General features: G+C 56.8%; 1 protein-coding gene across 7 annotated transcripts; it reads left to right on the top strand.

The window, feature by feature from the left end:
• Positions 1–200: 200 nt before the first annotated feature.
• On the top strand, positions 201–19,543 carry Arhgef1 (Rho guanine nucleotide exchange factor 1). Of its 7 annotated transcripts, XM_047529412.1 has the most exons (32): positions 227–348; positions 757–988; positions 4,475–4,516; positions 4,611–4,694; positions 5,149–5,262; positions 7,533–7,631; positions 7,868–7,910; positions 8,126–8,372; positions 8,744–8,773; positions 8,988–9,087; positions 9,224–9,320; positions 9,399–9,434; positions 9,655–9,792; positions 10,508–10,613; positions 11,155–11,166; positions 11,879–12,046; positions 12,315–12,460; positions 14,149–14,295; positions 14,636–14,718; positions 14,834–14,959; positions 15,061–15,175; positions 15,316–15,416; positions 15,649–15,726; positions 15,929–16,004; positions 16,087–16,254; positions 17,417–17,504; positions 17,596–17,682; positions 17,958–18,025; positions 18,123–18,209; positions 18,601–18,764; positions 18,837–18,937; positions 19,193–19,543. In XM_047529412.1, exons 3-31 carry the CDS (start codon positions 4,493–4,495, stop codon positions 18,918–18,920), a joined length of 2,916 nt encoding a protein of 971 aa, XP_047385368.1. In that variant the 5' UTR covers positions 227–348; positions 757–988; positions 4,475–4,492; the 3' UTR covers positions 18,921–18,937; positions 19,193–19,543. The 7 variants fall into 7 exon arrangements, 6 of the variants coding, with proteins under 6 accessions (XP_047385369.1, XP_047385366.1, XP_047385370.1 ...); XM_047529413.1 differs by lacking the exon at positions 757–988 and having other exon boundaries at positions 204–348; positions 19,094–19,543; XM_047529410.1 differs by lacking the exon at positions 757–988 and having other exon boundaries at positions 205–348.
• Positions 19,544–19,795: the final 252 nt, after the last annotated feature.

Raw genomic sequence — 19,795 nt, 5'->3', positions numbered from 1 at the left:
GAGGGCGAGGCGATGCGGGACCCCGGCCGGAGATGCGAGCACCAGGGAGCCCGCTGGGCGCGCGGACAGACGGACCCGGCCGGGAGGGCCGGGCGGGACCGGGCGGGGCCGGTGCCCGGGGGAAAGGAGGGGCCGGGCGGGCGGCGAGAAGGGGAAGGAAGCGGAGGTGCCGGGCGGGCGCGGGGCGCGGGCAGGAAGCGGGGAGGGGCGGCGGGGCGGGGGCCTCCGGAAAAACGCCCCAACTTCCTGCCCCGCCGGAGCCAGGAAGCGGGAGCCGGGACGCAGGGCCCGGGATCGCCGAGCCCGACCTCGGGCGCCCCGCCGGTTACCTCCCAGCGCGGACAACAGGTACACCGTCCCGGCCCCGCCCGGCCTCCTCCCCTTGGCTGCCCGGGGAAGTGGGGCGGAGGAGAGCGGGGCCTGGGGCGCTGCGGCGGCGGAGGGGCCTCTCCTCCGAGACCCCTGACCCCGCGCCCGCCCCTCCTGGGGCCTCAGTTTTTCCATCTGTCAAAGGGGACAGAGAGCGCTCTGATATTTGTCAAGTGCCCAGGGGGCGGGGATGAACGCTGTGAGCCGGGGTCAAGGCTCCCAACTGTTCAGGACGGATGATCACACCCACTGCACGGGTGGGGAAACTGAGGCCCGGGAAACCGAACCGACTCGTGCCAGGGACACTTCGTGAGACAGTGTGCAGTTGGGATTTGAATTCTAAGTTGCTTTCAGCTAAGCGCCGTCCTCCATCCCTGCACGCTCTAGGGCCACCTAAAAAGAAAAACAACAACAATAACGCCGTGGGCCGCTGGGAAGCTGAGAGTTGCAGAGCACGTTTGAAAGTGTTTTTGGGAAGCTCCTCTTTGGGCCGTTAATTATACCCTGGGAGATGGGAGTAGGGGAGAGAGCTCGAAACTTCCCGCGTTGTACAGATGGGAAGACTGAGGCTTGGAAACAAGTCACTGCATTTTCAATGTTACCCTGATGTCAAGGAAAGGTATGCTCAAACCCAAGGTTTTAGCTCTCCAGCTCCAGCGGAAAGGGGTGGTGGTGTTGCGGAGGGAATGTATGAGCGCTGGGAATTCAGCAGGTTCCCGTGTTGGGGAGGCAAATAAGGCGCGGACCCCCAGTGCAAGGTCCAGAGATTTAGGGACAGAGCGAGACGGTGATGTCGGATTGAGTTCTGGCTAGGAGTTGGAACCACCCTTACCTCCGGTCAGGGGGGCGGGGCCGAAAGAGTGACAGGGGCAGTCGAGATACGGAAACGCCGGCCCTCCAAGGCAGGCCAGAGCGGCCCTATCTGGCCAGCGTGGCGCAGTGGAAAGCTAGAGCGGCGGGCGGAGGAGTAGAGTCGCGAGGGCAGAAGCCTGGTAGGAGCCAGGCTAGAGCGGTCGGCGGGAGGAGTGGAGCTGGGCGTAAAGTGGACTCTGGGGCGGCTAGAGCGACTCGGCGGCAGGGGTGGGGGAGCCCGGAGCCCGCGCGCGGAGGCTTCGGTTTCGGCGGCTGCAGTGACTTCTCTTCCAACCCAAGCAGGTGAGGGACGCGGGTCCTAGCTGGCGTCAGGCTCTGCGCGTCCGACCCGGCATCCCCGGCTGTTTATACCTCTGCATCCCTATAGAGTTTAGGGCCGGTGTAGAGCCGCCACGTCCCATGTAAGATTTGGGGCTCGTGAAGACCCGCCACGTTCCATATAGGTTACAAGATCTTCAGACCCTCCAGGTTCCGGCTAGCCTCCCGTGGAGGGCCGGCCTCTTATAAACATAGGGTTCTGATAGGTCAATAACGTCCCCTAGAATCCTGGGCCCTATAGATCTTGGGTCCCGGGATACACCACACACCCCTGCAAGAATTCTGTGCCCCCATTTAAGTTTCCATAAGTCCCGTAGACTGGCTGCTTTCCCTATAGAATCATGATCCATATTATCTCAGATTCTTTAGATCCACCGTGTGTCAATAGAATCTGGGGCTTTATACATTCTAAGGGCTCCTTTTAGGTTCTCCAAGACTCCCAAAGGTTCTTGGAGATCCTGGGTCATCCTGTCAATATCTTATAGACCCTGAGCCCTGCAGAGAACCCAGGGGCCCATGTTCGGCACTTTCCTCTAGAATACCCACCCCATGAACCTTCTAAACCTGTCGATGAAGCAAACCCTCATGCACACGGTGCTCCCTTTGCTGGATCCCAGGCCTTGTCAGTCGCCTATAGATCACATTTTCCCTTGGACAACTTCACCTATAATTCCGTAGCTTCTGTGGGGGCCCCCTCCCCTCCCATGCCCTAAACATTGAGCACTTCCTCTCACCCGAGTCCCAGCCCTGAGCCCCAGGCCAGATCCAACCTGCACTCCTGCCCAGGCCACAGCAGCTGCATACCCCTGACTTTCCCAGGCTCCTAAAGAGACTTGTGTATCAGAGCTTTTGGTTCAGATTTTAGTTTCCTAAGGGTGTGGTGGGGGATCCTTATGCTCTGAAGTAATGCAGTCTATCAAATTCATCTACTCTGAAGCCAGACTGCCTGCATCTGAATCTTGGCTCTGTCTCTTATGAGCTGTGCTTCAGTTTCCTTCTCTGTAAAATGGGGATGAGAATAATAGTGGCAAAAAAATTAAATCAGAATATTACTGGCTTCACGAGGTCACGGAGAGGATTCTGTGAGTAAGCATCTGTAACACGGTATGCTGTATTGGGCATATACTAAGTGCACATTGAGTGTTAGCTATTATTTCATATAATTATGATGAGGAGTGAGGAGATGATGCTTGTCAAGTATGACTTGAGACCTGGCACTAAGCATGGCTCAGATAATATGCCTTCCCTTCTTTGCTCCTTCCCTGCCCCGGTTGTGGGTTTGGAACTCAGGGTTTGGAACTCATGTTAGGCAAGTTCCCTACGCCTGAGCTACAACCTCAGCTCCTCCTTTGGAACAGTGTTGCCTCAGTTGAACTTTTCCATCCTTAAGTGGGATAAGTGTGGATTCTTGTCAGTGGTCATATCTTCCAACCCAGAAGTTGCAACTGATGGTCTAGGAATGAGACTAGCACAAGGTGCTTGCTTTTGTGGGGTTTAACTGAATTAATACATGAGCAGTCCTTAGAGCAGTACCCAATGTAAGTACTAGGTGAGTTTAGCTCTCATAATAAATAATTACTGTTATTTTTCTGCCTTGGTTTGCAAATTTATTTATGTGAACATTTAACTGCTCAAATCTTGAAATCACCCAAGCTTGAATGGTAGACACACTTTTTATGGAAAAGAATAAAAATGATACCTGCTTGGGTGGATCCTACAAGATGGCAAAAGCATCATTATTTTATAATTGTAGCAATATCATAGCTACCATTTATTGAGTGCTAGGGAAGAGGCCCATGGAAGAGGGAAAAGGGTGGGTCTCAGGCAGCTAGGATTATAAATAGCTTTGGGGTGTAGGGAGCTGCACCCCCCCATCCACCCCACCCATCTTCCCACAGCTCCTTCCCGCCTGACACAGCTTCTGGGGCATTATTCAGGCTAATTAGGGACACAGAAATGTCTTTGGAAAGACTCAAGGAGAAGCAGAGACAAAGATGGGAGAGACATTGAGAGATGAGGAGAGAAAGGGATGGAGAAAAATGACACAGCAACTTGGGACTTCAGAAACTGGCTGTGGAAGGGCAGGCAGGCACACAGAGGGAGAGAAGCAGGGAGTAATGGAACCAGGGTGGAGGAGGGTGGAGAGGCAGAGATCAGTCAGGAGGAGACTGGGCTGAAAGAAGGGGAAGAGCCCAGGAAGCAGAAAGAAGGGCAGAGACAGGAGACAGATTCCAGGGAGAGACAGTCAGGCCCCACCCCCGGAAGATCATGTAGGTTAGAGGGAGACTCACGCCTTGGGGGTAGCTGTCAAGGGCCCCTCCCTCATTTTCTGGGACCAGATGCTGGGAAAGATCGTTGGTTCCTGAAAGAAAGAAGAACCCCTAGAGGAGGGTTCAGAGTTTTGTTTTCTTGTGTGGAGAAAGTTGGGGGTTGGGGGTTTGCCATTGTGACTTCCTGTCACAGGAAGTGGGGCTAGTGGGTTCAGAGGCAACATCCTGGCCTAGGCCTGTCACAGATCAGAGGAGAGCCCCCCACACCCTAGTCCTCTTTCCTACCTCCCCTCAACCTTCCCTTTAACTGTTTGCCTGAAGGCCCTGCCTCCTCGGGGGGCCAACCCCCAGGCCTCTGGTCCCTCCTCATTTAGGGACCCAGATTGCCAGCTCACACCCACAGTCCTTTTGTGGACCCAGGCTCCTGGGCCTCCAGCCTGCACCCCCCCTCCGGTCCTTGGGCTCCCCGCCCTCCCTGGCTAGTCTCTGAAGGGCTCTTTGTGGCCACACAGAGGCCCCATTGAGCTGCGGAGGCTGGGATGGGGGGAGGCTGTTTACTCACCTTCACACCTGGGCCAGGAATCTCTGAGTAACCGCCCCGGGCTGCCTCCTCCCACCCCTAACCGCAGCCCCTCCTCTCCCAGCCCCACAGAGCCTTGGAGATGGAAGACATCGCCCGAGGGGTGGTGAGTGACAGTGACGAGTCAGGGAGGGTGTGGGGACTGGGGGGCTGTGAGGTGGGGAGCCTTGTGGACTGAAGCCATGCCACCGCTTCCACAGGCTCCAGGGCCCCCACGGCCTGGCATGGTGCCTGTCAGCATCATTGGGGCTGAGGACGAGGATTTCGAGAATGAGCTGGAGACGGTGAGTGGGAGATGGAGTGGAAATCTTCTGTCTTATCCTCAGTCAGTGTCCCTTCACAGGGCCAATTCTCCATCCTTGGCTGTGCCCCCTCTGCCCATCTCTTATTCTCTCATCTTCCCCATGCCGCCTTCCTCAGCTTCCTGCCAATCAGTGCCCCCATTCCAGCATAGGCTTCTTACTCTGGCCCCAATTTATCTCTGCCCCCACCATGGATTCCCATTCCTTCTCTCCTAATTTCTGTTCTTGTCTCCCATGGATATGACATTAAATCTCATTCATTCTCTCCAACCTCTGTCTCTACTGTCACCATTCTGGTGTAGACACATCACCACCCCCAACTTCCCAGAATCTTCCCCAGTTTGGATCCATTGAGAGATGCCATGGACCAGGTAGGGCCACCAAGGCCTCTTCACCTCTCCCCAAGGCTCTTAGCTACCTTCTTTCCCACCTGCAGAACTCAGAGGAGCAAAACAGCCAGTTCCAGAGCCTGGAGCAGGTGAAGCGGCGCCCCGCCCACCTCATGGCCCTCCTGCAGCATGTGGCCCTGCAGTTTGAGCCAGGACCTCTGGTGAGGACACAGCGGGAGAAGGGGGAAGCAAGGTTGGGCAGGCATACCTTTCAGTGAGCTAGACCAGTAAAGGCAAGCCAGGAGGGTCTGGAAAACAGATCCAGAACACATAGCACAAATCTAGAAATAGCACAGCAGATGAGAGCCAGAAAGCACACCATGTGATCTAGACAATACTGAGTACCCCGTGTAAACCTGTGAGGCGACAGCACTGGCCAGGAGGTACCCATGGCAGGCCCTCATGCAGCCACAGAGAACCCTGTAGCGTGGCAGAAACATATCCTGTAGGTTGCCTACCAGGACTGGAGCAGGGTCCCCTGTCACAGTGCCCTTCCCACAGACTTTGAAGGAGGATCGAGCTAGGCCTCTGCAGGTGTTACCAGTTAGCATTCGGGGTCGGTGTTTGGGAGAAAGCTGTTAGCCATCCCAGCCTGGATGACACCATAGCCCTTGATCTGAAATAAGGAAACCACCGCAAGTGCCTACCACATGGGCAGGACGTAACTGTTAATCCAGAAACCTCTTGCACCAGGCAGAAGATACCTGGGATTTGTGGATTCAGGATCATACTGTCCAGAAACACCTTCAGAGTCTAGAAAACTCAGGAGGTAATATATGAAGGAGAGGCCACAGCACTGGCCAGTGGGAATCTGTAGATGAGGCCTCATCCCAAGAAGACCCAGAGCAGCCCAACATGGGCCTCGAGCTGGGAGACAGCTCAGGCATGCACTGCATGGAAATGTACCATGCTTCCCTCCAGAAAACTGGAAGACAAAGCAATAGCGAAGAGGAACCCTTGGAGATGTAGAAGGAAGGGGACATCAAAAGCAAAGACTGGGTATCCTGATGCCTAAGCTTTAGAAACTGGCAGAAACAGGGAAATGGCCAGTATCATACCTGTCTGCATGCCCTTCATCAGGGAGTCCTGCCTAAGCCCTGGGTTTCTAGAACACGAGGATGCTTCCTAGCCCTCAGCACAGGGATGGTGCTAACTGCCATATTGTGTATGAATGTGGAAACTGAGGCCTAGAGAGGATCAGAGCTTGTTGAAGTGACCTCAGATGGCCTCTGGCATTTTGAGATTTGCCCTCATGTGGCCCTTCAGGCTTTATTTCAGGGGTGGAGGTAAGGAGCGTGGACGTAGATTTGTTGAAACTGTTCAGAGAAAGTCTGCCTTACCACACTTAAGGCCTTGTCACTTGCTAGGTGAGTCAGGACAGGTTGGAGTCCCTGCTGCACTGCCAGAGTCATCCAGCCCAGAGCTGGCACACAGGCAACCTCAGGAGATGCTGAGTGAGCCCGACTCCTCCACCCATTTATTTATCAATCCCTTGCTGTGCATGGGGACTCAGGATCAGACCCTACCCACCACTGCTGTGTCCACAGCAAACTCTAAAGTTGCTCACAGTATTTGTAGACAATGGGGAGTCATAGAGACAGGCTACCTGCGTTCAGATCCCAGCTTTGCCACTTACCAGCTGTGTGACCTCGGGTAGGCATCTTTTGTTTTTTGTTTTTTTTTTTAAATTGTCGATGGACCTTTTTATTGTATTTATTTGTATGTGGTGTTGAGAATCAAACCCAGTGCCTCACACATGCTAGTGCTATACCACTGAGCTACAACCCCAGCCCAAGTAGGCATCTTAAACTCAGTTTTCCCATCTATAAAATGGGAGTAATGTATGCTGCACTCCATGGTGCACACTTAATTTTAACTACTTGGGACAGAGGCTGAGGCAGGAGAATTCCAAGTTGGAAGCTAGTCTGGACAACTTGGTGAGATTCTGTCTCAAAATAAAATTATAAAAAAGAATTGGGAATATAATTCAGTGGTAGAGCATGTGCCTAGCATGCAAGAGGCCCTGGGTTCAATCCCCAGTACTTTTAATAAAAAGGCAAAACAAAAAAATGGGGGTAATGATGATCCCTGTGATCGAACAGATTCATTTATGCACAACAAGGACTTAGAATCACATCTGGTATACACTGAGCCCTCGGTATGACCAGGAGGAGTAGTGAAGAGACAGAAACAGCAAGAACTATAGAGGATAGAAAATTAGGACGTGCTCATGGTGATGACCCCAGAGAGGCTAGGGGAGGCAAGGCCTGGGGGGTAGAGGTAGAGATCAGGGAGCGCTTCCCCCGGAGGTGGCGTGAGAGCCCTTCAGTCACTGGGCACCTGGGGGCTGGGAAACCCCTCAGGCTATCCAGAGGGGGGAGTGTGGTTGGGTGCCGGGAAGGAGAACAGTCACACTGTATGTCCTCCCCAGCTCTGCTGCCTGCATGCGGATATGCTGGGCTCGCTGGGCCCCAAGGAGGCCAAGAAGGCCTTCCTCGACTTCTACCACAGCTTCCTGGATAAGACCGCGGTGAGAGACACCCTTAAGCCACCCATCCCCACCTACTTGGCCCTGGAGAGCCTCTGTGCACCTCCCGACCTCCGCCTACTGAGGCAGCTTAAAGGGCAGCTTGGCCTGGGGTGACTGCCACCTGGGCCCTCCCCAGCATCCTCTCCTCCCCCGAACTCTTGTTCCTACCGGGCCTCCTGGGCTGCATCCCCATCTCTCCCAGAGTTCCCCCTCACTAAAGTTTCTCCCCTGAGCAGGTCCTACGGGTGCTGGTCCCTCCCAACGTCGCCTTTGAACTTGGTAAGGAGAGAAGAAGGGGACTAGAGTTGAGGGAGGGTCTCTGACAGGGGCAGCGCCTCCCAGGACACCTGGGGAGAGAGGTCAAGATTCATTCCTCCCTTGATAGTGGCACCCCAGGGAAGCTTGGCTGTCTGCAGTTGGATGGGGACTATGGTCTGAGCGAGTGGGGAGCGGGGCTCAGAGACTTGGCCCCCAGCCCATGTGTGTCCCTGCAGACCGCACGCGGCCTGACCTCATCTCTGAGGATGTCCAGAGGCGGTTCGTGCAGGAGGTGGTGCAGAGCCAGCAGGCAGCCGTGGGCCGGCAGCTGGAGGACTTCCGCTCCAAGAGGCTCATGGGCATGACGCCCTGGGAGCAGGAGCTGGCCCAGCTGGAGGCCTGGGTCGGGCGGGACCGAACGAGCTATGAGGCCCGCGAACGGCATGTGGCCGAGCGACTGCTGACCCACCTGGAGGAGATGCAGTGAGTGGCCCGGGCACCCTGTCTCCTCAGTCCCCAGTTTGCGGGTCCCTCCCAGCCCCAGGGCTTGTTTCTTAGCACGAGGGCTCTTCCTCCTCCCTGGCATTTTCATTCATCCCGGTCCTGGATCTTCCCTTCTTGGCTTTGGGGTCCCTTTGCGGTTCCTGGGTCTTGTCCGTGTTCTTGTGCTTGGGCCGGGCTCTCAGGCCTGTCTAGGCAGCGCCCATCCACCTGGAAGAGAGCCTCCCTTCCTTCTGACGCTTCACAGTTGCCCTTCCTACTCAGAGAGTGAGCGCAGCCCGGAGGGGTGTGCTCGTTGGCAGGGACCCCAGACTTCACAGCTTTGCCACAAAACTGTTTTCTTTTCCCTACAGACATACCATCTCCACCGATGAAGAAAAGAGGTAATGGGGGTGGACAGCATGGCAGGAGAGGCCATTGGTCCCCTGGGGTTGGGGAGGGTGCTGAGGCCTGGACTGCCTGCCTGTTGAGCCCTCCCCTCCTTCCTCAGAGACTCAGGAAGTGGTTGTGGGATGGGGAGGCGAGGCTGTGCCTCTACACTGGGACAGTAGTGTGCACATGTCTGTGTTTTGAGCCCTCACTGTCCCCTCCCCACAGTGCTGCTGTGGTCACTGCCATCAGCCTGTACATGCGACACCTGGGGGTGCGGACCAAGAGCGGGGACAAGAAGTCGGGGAGGAACTTCTTCCGGAAAAAGGTGCTGAGGCCAAACTTGGCCCTTTTATCTCCAAAGACACCCTGGGAGAGCCTCAAGACCCTGCCTGACCCTGGGGTCCTATTCTGCCTTCTTGCATCTTGAACATGCTAACCTCCTCTGCCCCCCAACCTCGCAGGTGATGGGGAACAAGCGGTCAGACGAGCCTCCCAAGACCAAGAAAGGTCTGAGCAGTATCCTGGATGCTGCTCGCTGGAACCGGGGAGAGCCCCAGGGTAAGGTGGCCCTGGCCTCAGACCCACCCTGTCTTTTCCAGACCACCCCCACCTCACTGTCCCACTCTCTTGTTTCAGCTCCAGATTTTCGACACCTCAAAAGCGAGGTTGATGGTAATGAACCTGTAGCCAGAGCATCCATCCTGGGTCTGAGGGAGGAGGGCTGGGTCTGGAGAGGAGGCAGTGTGTAGGGAGGACCCTTGGTCCTTGAGGGAGGAGGGAGGTCTCCCCATGGTGGGGAGAAGGTGCAGAGCGCCGCCTCCTGGGTTCCCTGCAGTTGTGGATTGGCACTGCTGCCCTCTCATTTCCTTCTTTCTCCCTGCTGTCTCCCCAGCTGAGAAGCCAGGCCCTACAGACCGGAAGGGAGGCCTGGGAGTGCCTTCTCGGGACCGGAACGTTGGGGCTTCTGGACAGGACATCCCTGGAGTCTCTCTGCACCCTCTGTCTGGAGACAGCCCAGACCGGGAACCAGGTGAGTTTCCTGGGCTACGGCAGGACCTGCTCAAATAAAGGCCGTCCCTGGCGAGGCCTCCCCTTTGTTCTCAGCATCTGCCTCTCCCCGCTTCTGGGCACAGTGTCGTGTCTGCCCCTCCTTGGACTAACACTTCCATCATTCCTTGGGGCCTGGTTTTGCAGGACCTGAGTACAGGCAGACCACCTCAGATCACTTCCGTGCCCCCTTGAGTGTTGAGGCAGTTGCCCCAGTAACTTCATCGTTCATGTTCCTCAGGACTGTGTGGCTCTCGGCACCCTGGATCTGAGGTGGCCGCTTGGCCTGGCCTGCATTCCCATCCCCACTCTGCATCTTACCAGTGCTATGCTCTGTGACTTGTCCACTCCCCTCCACGTGTGGTCTACCTCTGCCCACGGGGCTGGGAGGAGGAATGTTGGCAGAGGCCCTGCTGCCTCCAGTCCCCCCTGCCTTGGGAGATTGCCGTCTCGCTGGGTGGATGTGTGCAGGGGGCACCCTAGTCCTGAGGATCACCACCCCTTGGCTCCTGCCATGTTCTCTGCATTCTTAACATCTGTCTCTCCTTAAGGGACCCAGCTGTGGCATGGTGTCTGCCAGGCACCGGGTGCTTTAGTCCCCACCCCCTTCCTCAGCAGGGGAGACCGAGGCCCCTAGAGGGAGAGTCTTGCCACCCCAGGGCCTTCCAGCCAGCTTAGCTCCCCCCTCCACTCTGCAGGTGTGGATGCTCCCCTGGAGCTGGGGGACCCACCCCCACAGGGCACAATGAACCTGGAGCCCCCAGCGCCTCCAGAGAGCACAGAGGAGGGTGCTGAGACGGAGAGGTGCCTGACCCGGGTGCCGGGAGGGCAGGGCAGGGCCAGCTTCCTGGGGGTGGGGGTTGCCGCTGCCATTCGCACCTGCGTCTCCTGAGCTAGCTCCATGCTGCGCCCCTTCCTCTGCTCTTCTGTCCTCCTCCACTCTTCGTCGTCGTTCTCTCTTCCTCCCTTTCTCCCTCCTTCCGTGTTCGCTGTTCCTCCTCTCTCTCCTCTGTTCTCCTTCCTTCTCTCCTCCTCCTTTCTCTGGCCAGGTTTTCTTCCCCTCCTCCCCTCTTCTTCCTCAGCCTCTCCTACCCCTTTCATTTTCAGTCCCTTCCTCCCCTTGTCTTCAGGCCCCTGCCAGCCTCGCTTCTGCCCCTGGTGCCCTTCATCCCCCCTCTGTGCTCCGTGCTCCGTGCCCCGGGGGCCCTGTCCCCCTCACAGTTGGGGGGCAGGCTCTGCCCCCTGCCTGTCTTTGTGCTGCTGCTTTGGGGCCCCTTGGTGGGTGTAAGGAGGTGGGTAGGGTTCCATTTGGTCCACCTCTGACCCTGTGCCCCTCTCTCCCCAGAAGGTGGAAGAGGTGGGTGCCTGGGCCCTGGTGGGGGAGGGCTAGCCCCTCCCCCATTTCTCCCAGCCCCTGTCCCTCCCCTCGGCCACCCTCTCCCCTTCAGCCCCTCTGAGGGGTGGGTGGGGAGCGTCACTTCCCAGTTGAAGAGCTAAGTATTTAAATCTTCCTCTCTCCCCTTCTATCCCTATTCCCCTGCTTCAGGGAAGGGGGGGTCAGTCCTCTACCACACTGGGTCCCCCTTGCCCCATCAAATTTCAGTGCTCCTGACCACCCTCCACTGCCCGGGCACCTCAAATCCCACTACTTCTAACTCTCCTCTCTCTTCTGTTGCATGTTTGATCCCTAACCTGTTCTCTCCTCGTCCCTGTCCTGTCCCCGTTCTGTCCCCGTTCTGGTCTCCTCTGTCCCTGTCCCTGTCCTGGTCTCCTCTGTCCTTGTCCTGTTTTCTGTCCCTATCCTGGTCTCCTCTGCCCTAGTCTCCCCTATCCTGTCCTGGTCTCTTCTGTCCCTGTCCTGGTCTCTCCTTGTCCCTGTCCTGGTCTCCTCTATCTCTGTCCTGGTCTCCCCTGTCCTGGTCCCTCCTGCCCTGTCTTGGTTCCCTCTGTCCCTGTCCCAATCTCTCCTTGTCCCTGTCCTGGTCTCTCCCTGTCTCTGTTCCTGTCCTGGTCTGTCCTTGTCTCTGTCCTGGCCTCTGCCTGATTCTGTCCTTGACCTCGGGGTCCAGGCTATCAGGGCGTCTGGGGCGCTCAGAGAGCCTGCGGGTGAGCGACCGCCGCCGGCCTTCCCGGGGCAGCCTCGGGGCTAAGGGCCGGGGTGGGGGCCGCTCCCGGAGCGACGTGGACATGGACCCCAGCTCCGCCACGGCCGTGCTTGGCCCTGCCCGACGAGCCACGTACGTCTCTCTCCCCATCCACTGAGGCAGCCTGGAGAGTCAGGGAGGGGGTTGTTGCCAGTCACAGGGGGCAGCGGATGCTGAGGTCACTAAAAGCCAGCTATGATCGTGGGCCTTGGAGGAGTGGGGGGGAACACTTTTGTCTAGTTTTGGGGACTTCTGTGCAGCATGGACCAACCCAGGGGTACAGAGAGGTTGAACACTAAGAAGCCAAAGTCTCCTTCCTGAGGTGTCCCAAGCTGGGACCTTACAAGGCCTCTGCCCACAGCCCTGAGCCTGGAGATGAGGGGGAGCCAGGGCGGTCAGGACTGGAGCTGGAGCCAGAAGAGCCTCCTGGCTGGCGGGAGCTCGTCCCCCCGGACACCCTCCTCAGCCTGCCCAAAAGCCAGGTGAAGCGGCAGGAGGTGATCAGCGGTGAGTGCCACCCCCTCCACCCTGCTGTGACCAAGGAGAGAGACGTGCAGGGAGATGTCCATCTTGGTGTTGTTTACCATCACGATGCCTGAGAGCAGCTCGTAACTAACACAGGACGGCTGATTACATAAGTTACAGACAGCTGCTTGATGCAGCTATCAAAGCTATGTTTTCAGAGAATTTGTAGCTAGGGGCTCGGGTGTGGCTCATGGTAGAGCACTTGCTTAGCATGTGCAGAGCTCTGGCTTTATCTCCAGTCCTGTGAAAACAAAGTGCCAGAAACAGTATGCAAAATTATATTTCCAGTGTAAGCCTTTGTTTCCTTATTTGTGAAACATGGGCTCTAACGCTTCTTCCTTCAAGACTGTCATGAAGATGAGAGGATCATGTGAACATTCTGTGCAGTGCTGGGCACAGGGGACACGCATTTACTGGGATTGTTGTTATTAGTACGATCTTAATGACTTAGGGGAAAAAGGTTCCCACAGGGAAAAGTTTGGGGAAATGATCAATGTATTAGCAGGGCTTGCTTCTGGGTGGGGAGATGTGGGTGAATCTTCTGGTCTTAATTTGTGTGTGTGTGCTTTCTAATTGTGTGTGGGAAGAGGGATGGCAAAAGTAGAGAACATGTGGAAGCTTGTTTGAAAGTTTATTTACAGGTTTCTTAATAGTAGGAAAGATGCTCATTCAGAGTTTTTAGGGCACAGGCTGGGGGTGTGGCTCAGTGGTAGGTACTTCTTAGCACGCAGTCTTGGGTTCAATCTGAAGCACTGCAAAAACCAAAACTCTGACTTTTCAGGTACACAGAGAATACTTTTTGGGTCATAAACCTTTCTAAAATGATAAAAACATAGGCAGTCCTATGTGATAGAACTCTCTGGAACGGTGAGAAGTGTGCTTTGTCTGCATGTCCAGCTTGTCTGTAAGACCAGCCACATATACATCTTAAAATGTGGTAGATACAACTGAGAACTGGATTCTTGTGTTTCATTTGCATTTTAATTAATTTAAATGTAAACAGATGTATGAGGCTAGTGGCTACCCCACTGGCCAGCATAGTAATTTCTCTCAGAAAAATATGCATAACACACATAACAGTGCATTTAGTTTCAGCAGACTTCTGGGGCCCTGGAATTTGTGCACACACCCTCTAGGGGGATCCCTGGATCTGAGTTACCAACCTGTGCTACAGGGAATCATCATACAGAAATCACAGCTGAGAAAACGGCTGGACGGTTGGACAGTATACATAGCTGCAAACTTGCTAGTGGGGGGACGAACTCAGCCTGGTTTGCCTAGGACTTTCTCAGTTTTGTTGTGTTTCTGTGATGCTGAGGGTCAAACCCAGGGTCTCATGCACACTAGGCAATCGCTCTGCCACTGAGCTACAGCCCCCTCTTGGCTTCCCCAGTTTTATTACTGAAAGTCCCACAACCAGCAAATTGGAACCACTGCTCACTCTGGCTGGCAGAAGGGAAAGGCACTGCCAGTCAAGGAATCCTCCCTGGCTGCTTAAGGGGACAGATGACCCCACCCAGAGAGTGTGTCCCCTAGACCAACACCTAGGAAACATTCTCACCCCCTCTGGCTCTGGCTTCCCCTCCTCATTCCCCCAGCCCACTTCTGAAACCATCACTCTCCTCAGTGATGCTTCCTGCTTTGCCCCACCCCCACCCCACCGCCCCCAGAGCTGCTGGTGACAGAGGCGGCCCATGTGCGCATGCTGCGGGTGTTGCATGACCTCTTCTACCAGCCCATGGCTGACGGGGGCTTCTTTCCTCTGGAGGAACTGCAGAACATCTTCCCCAGCCTGGATGAGCTCATCGAGGTGCACTGTGAGTATCAGGCCGTATCCCCCTTCACCCCACCCACCTTTCTCCTTGGAGGCCTCTGCAGACCCGGAATTCAGCCTATTCTCCTTGAGCCCCTACTGTGGGCAACCTCTGTCTTACTACAGAGGGCCACCTGTCTGGGGCCCCCAGACCTCACATCTCAAGGGAGCAGGCATTCCGTCTAAGCTCATGAAGGGTGGGAGAAAGGCTCAGGCTCACTGGCCCCCAAGAGTCGGACACAGACCCCTGTGGCTACAGGTGGCCCCCACCGTCTCCTACCTGGGTACTGCAGACAACCTTCTAGGCCCTAACAGAGCACCTGCTTTCCTCACTGCCCCCACAGCCCTGTTCCTCGATCGCCTGATGAAACGGAGACAGGAAAGTGGCTACCTCATTGAAGAGATTGGAGACGTGCTGTTGGCCCGGGTGAGAGTGTCCTGCCTGTCCCCAAGCCTGTCCCACTTTAGACTCCCATCCCTGCTCGAGACCCTATTTTTGCCCATCGCCCCTGAGACCTTCCCTGGCCTGAATCTTGCTGTAGTTCGATGGTGCCGAGGGCTCCTGGTTCCAGAAAATCTCCTCCCGCTTCTGCAGCCGCCAGTCATTTGCCTTAGAGCAGCTCAAAGCCAAACAGCGCAAGGAGCCTCGATTCTGTGCCTTCGTGCAGGTGAAGTGATACCTGGACTCCAGGTCCCAGGGGAGGATGGGCTGTTGTCCCCACCCTGGGATGAGCTAAAGCACAGGCCACTCAGCGCCGATTCCCCACAGGACGCTGAGAGCCGCCCACGGTGCCGCCGCCTGCAACTGAAGGACATGATCCCCACCGAGATGCAGCGGCTGACCAAGTACCCGCTGCTCCTGCAGAGCATCGGGCAGAACACAGGTACTGTGGGGTCCCACCCCTCTGGGCCTTCTCTAGCAGCGACCCCTTCTCTAGCAGCGACCCCTTCTCTAGCAGTGACCGCTGAGCCGGGAGCTTCCAGGGTGGGGGTTCACTGCAGCCAGTCTGCCCCTTGCCCACAGAAGAGCCTACAGAACGGGAGAAAGTGGAGCTGGCAGCCGAGTGCTGCCGGGAGATTCTGCACCACGTCAACCAAGCCGTGCGTGACATGGAGGACCTGCTGGTGAGCCCTGGCATGGCCCCAGCAGGGCTGGGGTGTGGTATGTGTGGGGGCTGGACCTACCCTCACCTTGTCCCAAGGTCAGACCGAACTGTCCCTCATGACTGCCCCTCAGAGTCACTGCAGGTCAGGCCTGGCTTCAGAGGTTGGCCTTGCTTCTCAGCTTGTGCTCCTTGGGATCACTAAGGGTCAGCCCCAGAACTTGTCCCCATAATACTCTTCATTTCTGCCCCAGCGGCTCAAGGATTACCAGCGGCGCCTGGACTTGTCCCACCTGCGGCAGAGCAGCGACCCTATGCTGAGCGAGTTCAAGGTGGGTCCTGCCTGTCTGCCCCTCCCCATGGCCCTCCCAGGCCTGCTGCCCTGACACACAGCCCACCTCTGCCCCCACCTCATTCCCTGCCAGGCATCTGTTTCAATCCCTGACTCTGACCCCTGTGGCCATCCTGGTGGCCACTGTCCTCTCCCCTTCCCACCTTCCCTTGACCAACCATCACGCTCTCTCCTGCCCCAAGAACCTGGACATCACCAAGAAGAAGCTGGTGCACGAGGGTCCATTGACGTGGCGAGTGACCAAGGACAAGGCTGTGGGTGAGCACCAGGGTGGCAGCAGGGTGGGGTTGTGAGCGGGTGGAGGGGTCAGGCGTGAGCACCTGCTGGCCTCACCCCACAGAGGTCCACGTGCTGCTACTGGACGACCTACTCCTGCTGCTCCAGCGCCAGGATGAGAGGCTGCTGCTCAAGTCACATAGCCGAACACTGACGCCCACGCCCGACGGCAAGACCATGCTGCGACCCGTGTTGCGGCTCACCTCTGCCATGACCCGCGAGGTGGCCACCGGTGAGTGTAACAGTGGTGTGGCTCAAGGCAGGTCATCCGAGCAGAGCTGCCCCGTGGTGGTGGAACCCTCTATAGGACCAGGGAGACCACTCTGATTTCTGTAGAAGTCAAGAAGAGGCCTGCTGGGGTTGGGGTTGTGGCTCAGTGGAGCACATGTGAGGCACTGGGTTTGATCCTCAGCACACTTACAAATAAATAAAATAAAGGTATTGGCTGACGGAGGCGGAGGTGGGCAGGGCTTGGTAGGGGGCCTGTTAAAGTAGAAGGGAGCCGAGTGCATTGGTGCATGCCTGTAATTCCAGCAGCTCAGGAGGTTGAGGCAGGAGGATCTCGAGTTCAAAGCCAGCCTCAGCAACTTAGCATGGTGCTAAGCAACTCAGTGAGACCCTGTCTCTAAATAAAATATAAAAAGGCTGGAAATATGACTCAGTGATTAAGTACCCCTGAGTTCAAAACCTGTTACCAGAAAAATAAAGTAGAGGGGAAACTGCCCCCAGCGTCTGACATGCCCTGAGCAGTATTTTTTTGGTACTGCAAATTGAACCCAGAAGCATTTTACTTCTGAACTATATCCCAGCCTTTTTTTTTTTTTTTTTTTTTTTCCTCCTGGTACTAGGGATTGAACCCAGGGGCACTTTACCACAAAATATTTTTTATTTAGAGACAGAGTCTCACTGAGTTGCTTAGGGCCTCACTAAGTTGCTGGCCTTGAACTTGCAGTCCTCCTGCTTCAGCCTCCTGAGTTGCTGGGATTATAGGTGTGGGCCGCTGCACCTACCTCTGATTAGTATTTTGACATTACACCCTGGCTGACTGCATGGGAATTGTAGGGAGCTGGGGCAGGAATAGTAGGGATCCAGGAGAGGGATTTGTAAACATACTGCTAAGAAGTTGCATTGGGGTCCTGGATGGTGGGGCAGGCAGGACTGTGGGGTAGCTTGAGGGCTTCTGTAGGCAGAGCAGCCAGTGACTGGTTGCCTCATCAGATGGTGGCTGGGGGAAGCAGAGGGCTGGGGTGGGGGTGGGCCTTGGGTATTAGAGGGACAGTGAGGGGTGCATTGCATCACAGGGCTTCCCAGCCTCCAGTCCGTGCTGAGGGAGGGGTGCACACCGGGGACCCTGGCCCTGAGCACTATTTCCTATCTCCCCCCTCCCCCTACAGATCACAAAGCCTTCTACGTCATTTTTACCTGGGACCAGGAGGCCCAGATATACGAGCTGGTAGCACAGACCATATCAGAGCGGAAGAAGTGAGGGGGGACTCTGGGGTCAGTGCGGGCATGGGAGGCATCACAGGGTCTAGGGGTGCTGACTGCCCTGGGCTTTGGCCTGTCTCCCCAGCTGGTGTGCCCTCATAACTGAGACTGCTGGATCCCTGAAGGTCCCCGCCCCTGCCTCCCGCCCTAAGCCCCGGCCCAGCCCAAGCAGGTGAGGGGGGCCATGAAGGGAGTTGGAGGGACAGGGTTTCCCTGTGCATCCTCGGAACCCAGGCCTGAGCCCCGACTGCACATGCGTGAGCGTGGGCATACGCGTGTGCATACATGTGTACCAATCCTACCACGGCCCGTCCGTGTCCTGTTTCCAGGCCTCTCTGTGTCCCTGTCTCTCTATCTCCAGACCTCCCCACCTCCAGCTTTCTGTTCCCTGCCCCTGCTGCCCCCCAGGGCCAGGGGTGTGGGGTCACCAAGCACTTCCTCCCCTAGCACCCGAGAACCCCTGCTCAGCACCTCTGAGAATGGCAACTGTGGCCGAGAGATGCCGCCAGCTGACGGTGAGACCAGAGGACAGAGGGGCCAGGGAGGTTTGTGGGTAATGGAGGTGTCCACAGGAAGCACGACTGGTTCTGACACCTCCCTTCCCTCACCCAGCTCGGACGGAGAGAATCCTCAGTGACCTCCTGCCCTTCTGCAGACCAGGCCCCGAGGGCCAGCTTGCCGCCACAGCCCTTCAGAAAGGTAGCCCTGTCCTGCCCATTCCAGGGTGGCCTCCAGCCAGCCAAATAGTGCCTCTGTTGGAACTAGAAAGAGTCTTCCCCCTTTCAGATCTCACCAAGCCCACCCAGCCTGTGCCACCGTCCCGTGTGGCCCAAGTCCCTCATCCTCCTGCAGCCACCCTCCTCACTTGACCCTAATTCAGCTGTTCCCTGCCCAGTGCCCTGCACCCCATCGCAGCCCTAACCTCCAGCCTCCCCTCTGTACCCCCTTCTGAATCTCCCAACCCCATTTCTTTAGCTTTGCCCAGCAGGCCCTGGGCCTGTGCCCTTCCCACCCATCCTGGATCCCAAGCCAAAGTCCCCTGCCTCTCATAACTCTGTCCCCTTTGCCCTGCTCCCCTGCCCCACTCCAGTGCTGTCCCTGAAGCAGCTCCTGTTTCCTGTGGAGGAAGACAATGGGGCCGGGCCTCCTCGGAATGGGGATGGGGTGCTAGGTGGCAGCTCCCTGGGCCCAGCACAGACCCAGGAAATTCAGGAGAACCTGCTCAGCCTGGAAGAGGCCATAAAGCAGCTAGAGGTACGCTGGGTGAGGGGAAACCTGGGCACGCTGGGAAGGAAGGGTACCCCCTCATCCAAGACCCTTCTCCAGGAATTGGAGGAGGAACTTTGCCGCCTGCGACCTCTCTTGTCTCAGCTCGGGGGGAATACTGTCCCCCAGCCTGGCTGCACCTGAGGCCCCTGCCCGGGCAGGTGAGTGCAGGAGCTAGGAGTCGGGGTGCTACCTGAGAGGAGCGAGAGTGGACACCAGGTCCCTGCAGCTGCTCTCTCCCTTTCTCCTTTGCCTCCCGCTCCGCCTCCCACCTCCTCTTTGCTTCTTTCAATTTGTTTCTCTACCTGTTTCCTCAGCCCCTTTTCTCTCCTCTCTGCTTGTGTCCGTCTCTCCATCTCTCCATCTCTCCCCGTCTCCCTCCATTTCTCTCCCTGCCTCCCTTCTCCATCCCCTAGGCCTTTCACAAGGAGGAGAGGAATGGGGGAGAGGACGTGAGGGGGCACCACCCCCACAGCCGCCGCAGCGTCTCACACCCCCAAGGGCCCGAGGAGAGGGAGCGGGCCACGGGCCACGCCTGGGTGGGCCCGGCTGGAGTCCTGTCTCCCCACTGGCCTCAGCCTTCTCTCCCTCCTGCTTTGTTGAGGGACTCAGGCTTCATTCTGGGGGCACTTCCGTGACCCCACCACTGCCCAGGCCATTTCAGTATTGCCTGTGGGGGCCACCCTCTTTCCCACCCCCAAGTGCCTTGCTCTGTTTTTATATCCTGAATTGGAGGTTTATTTTTTAATATATATTATCTAAGGAGACGCCTGTGTGTGTGAGGGGTGGGCAGAGCCCAGCATGGCGGCGTCTGGGCCCCTCCGTGACTGTTGACGTTGACTTCCTGGGTCTGACCCCACAGCGCTGCCGTGGCTCTTGCTGCCTTTGAGTCGTTCGTTCATTCCTTCTCGTTCATTCCTTCTTGTTAGCAGTTCTCCCAAAGAACCCACACACACGATATGAGGAAGGCCCCTGCTCCTTCCCAGCCCCCACAGTCACCAGAATGCTGGGCACCCCAC

The sequence above is a fragment of the Sciurus carolinensis genome, chromosome 16 (assembly GCF_902686445.1).
Source record: "Sciurus carolinensis chromosome 16, mSciCar1.2, whole genome shotgun sequence".
NCBI lineage: Eukaryota > Metazoa > Chordata > Mammalia > Rodentia > Sciuridae > Sciurus > Sciurus carolinensis.
Note: the sequence above shows the minus strand (reverse complement) of the source record. Positions and strands in the feature narration are given on the sequence as shown.

Bases quoted from the DNA above. Each gene is read 5' to 3' on its own strand.
- Arhgef1 (XM_047529413.1), top strand. From the start codon at position 4,493: ATGGAAGACATCGCCCGAGGGGTG. The intron at 8,373-8,743 runs GTGAGTGGCCCG...TTTTCCCTACAG, and splicing joins ACCCACCTGGAGGAGATGCA to ACATACCATCTCCACCGATG. The intron at 17,683-17,957 runs GTGAGGGGGGCC...TTCCTCCCCTAG, and splicing joins CCCCGGCCCAGCCCAAGCAG to CACCCGAGAACCCCTGCTCA.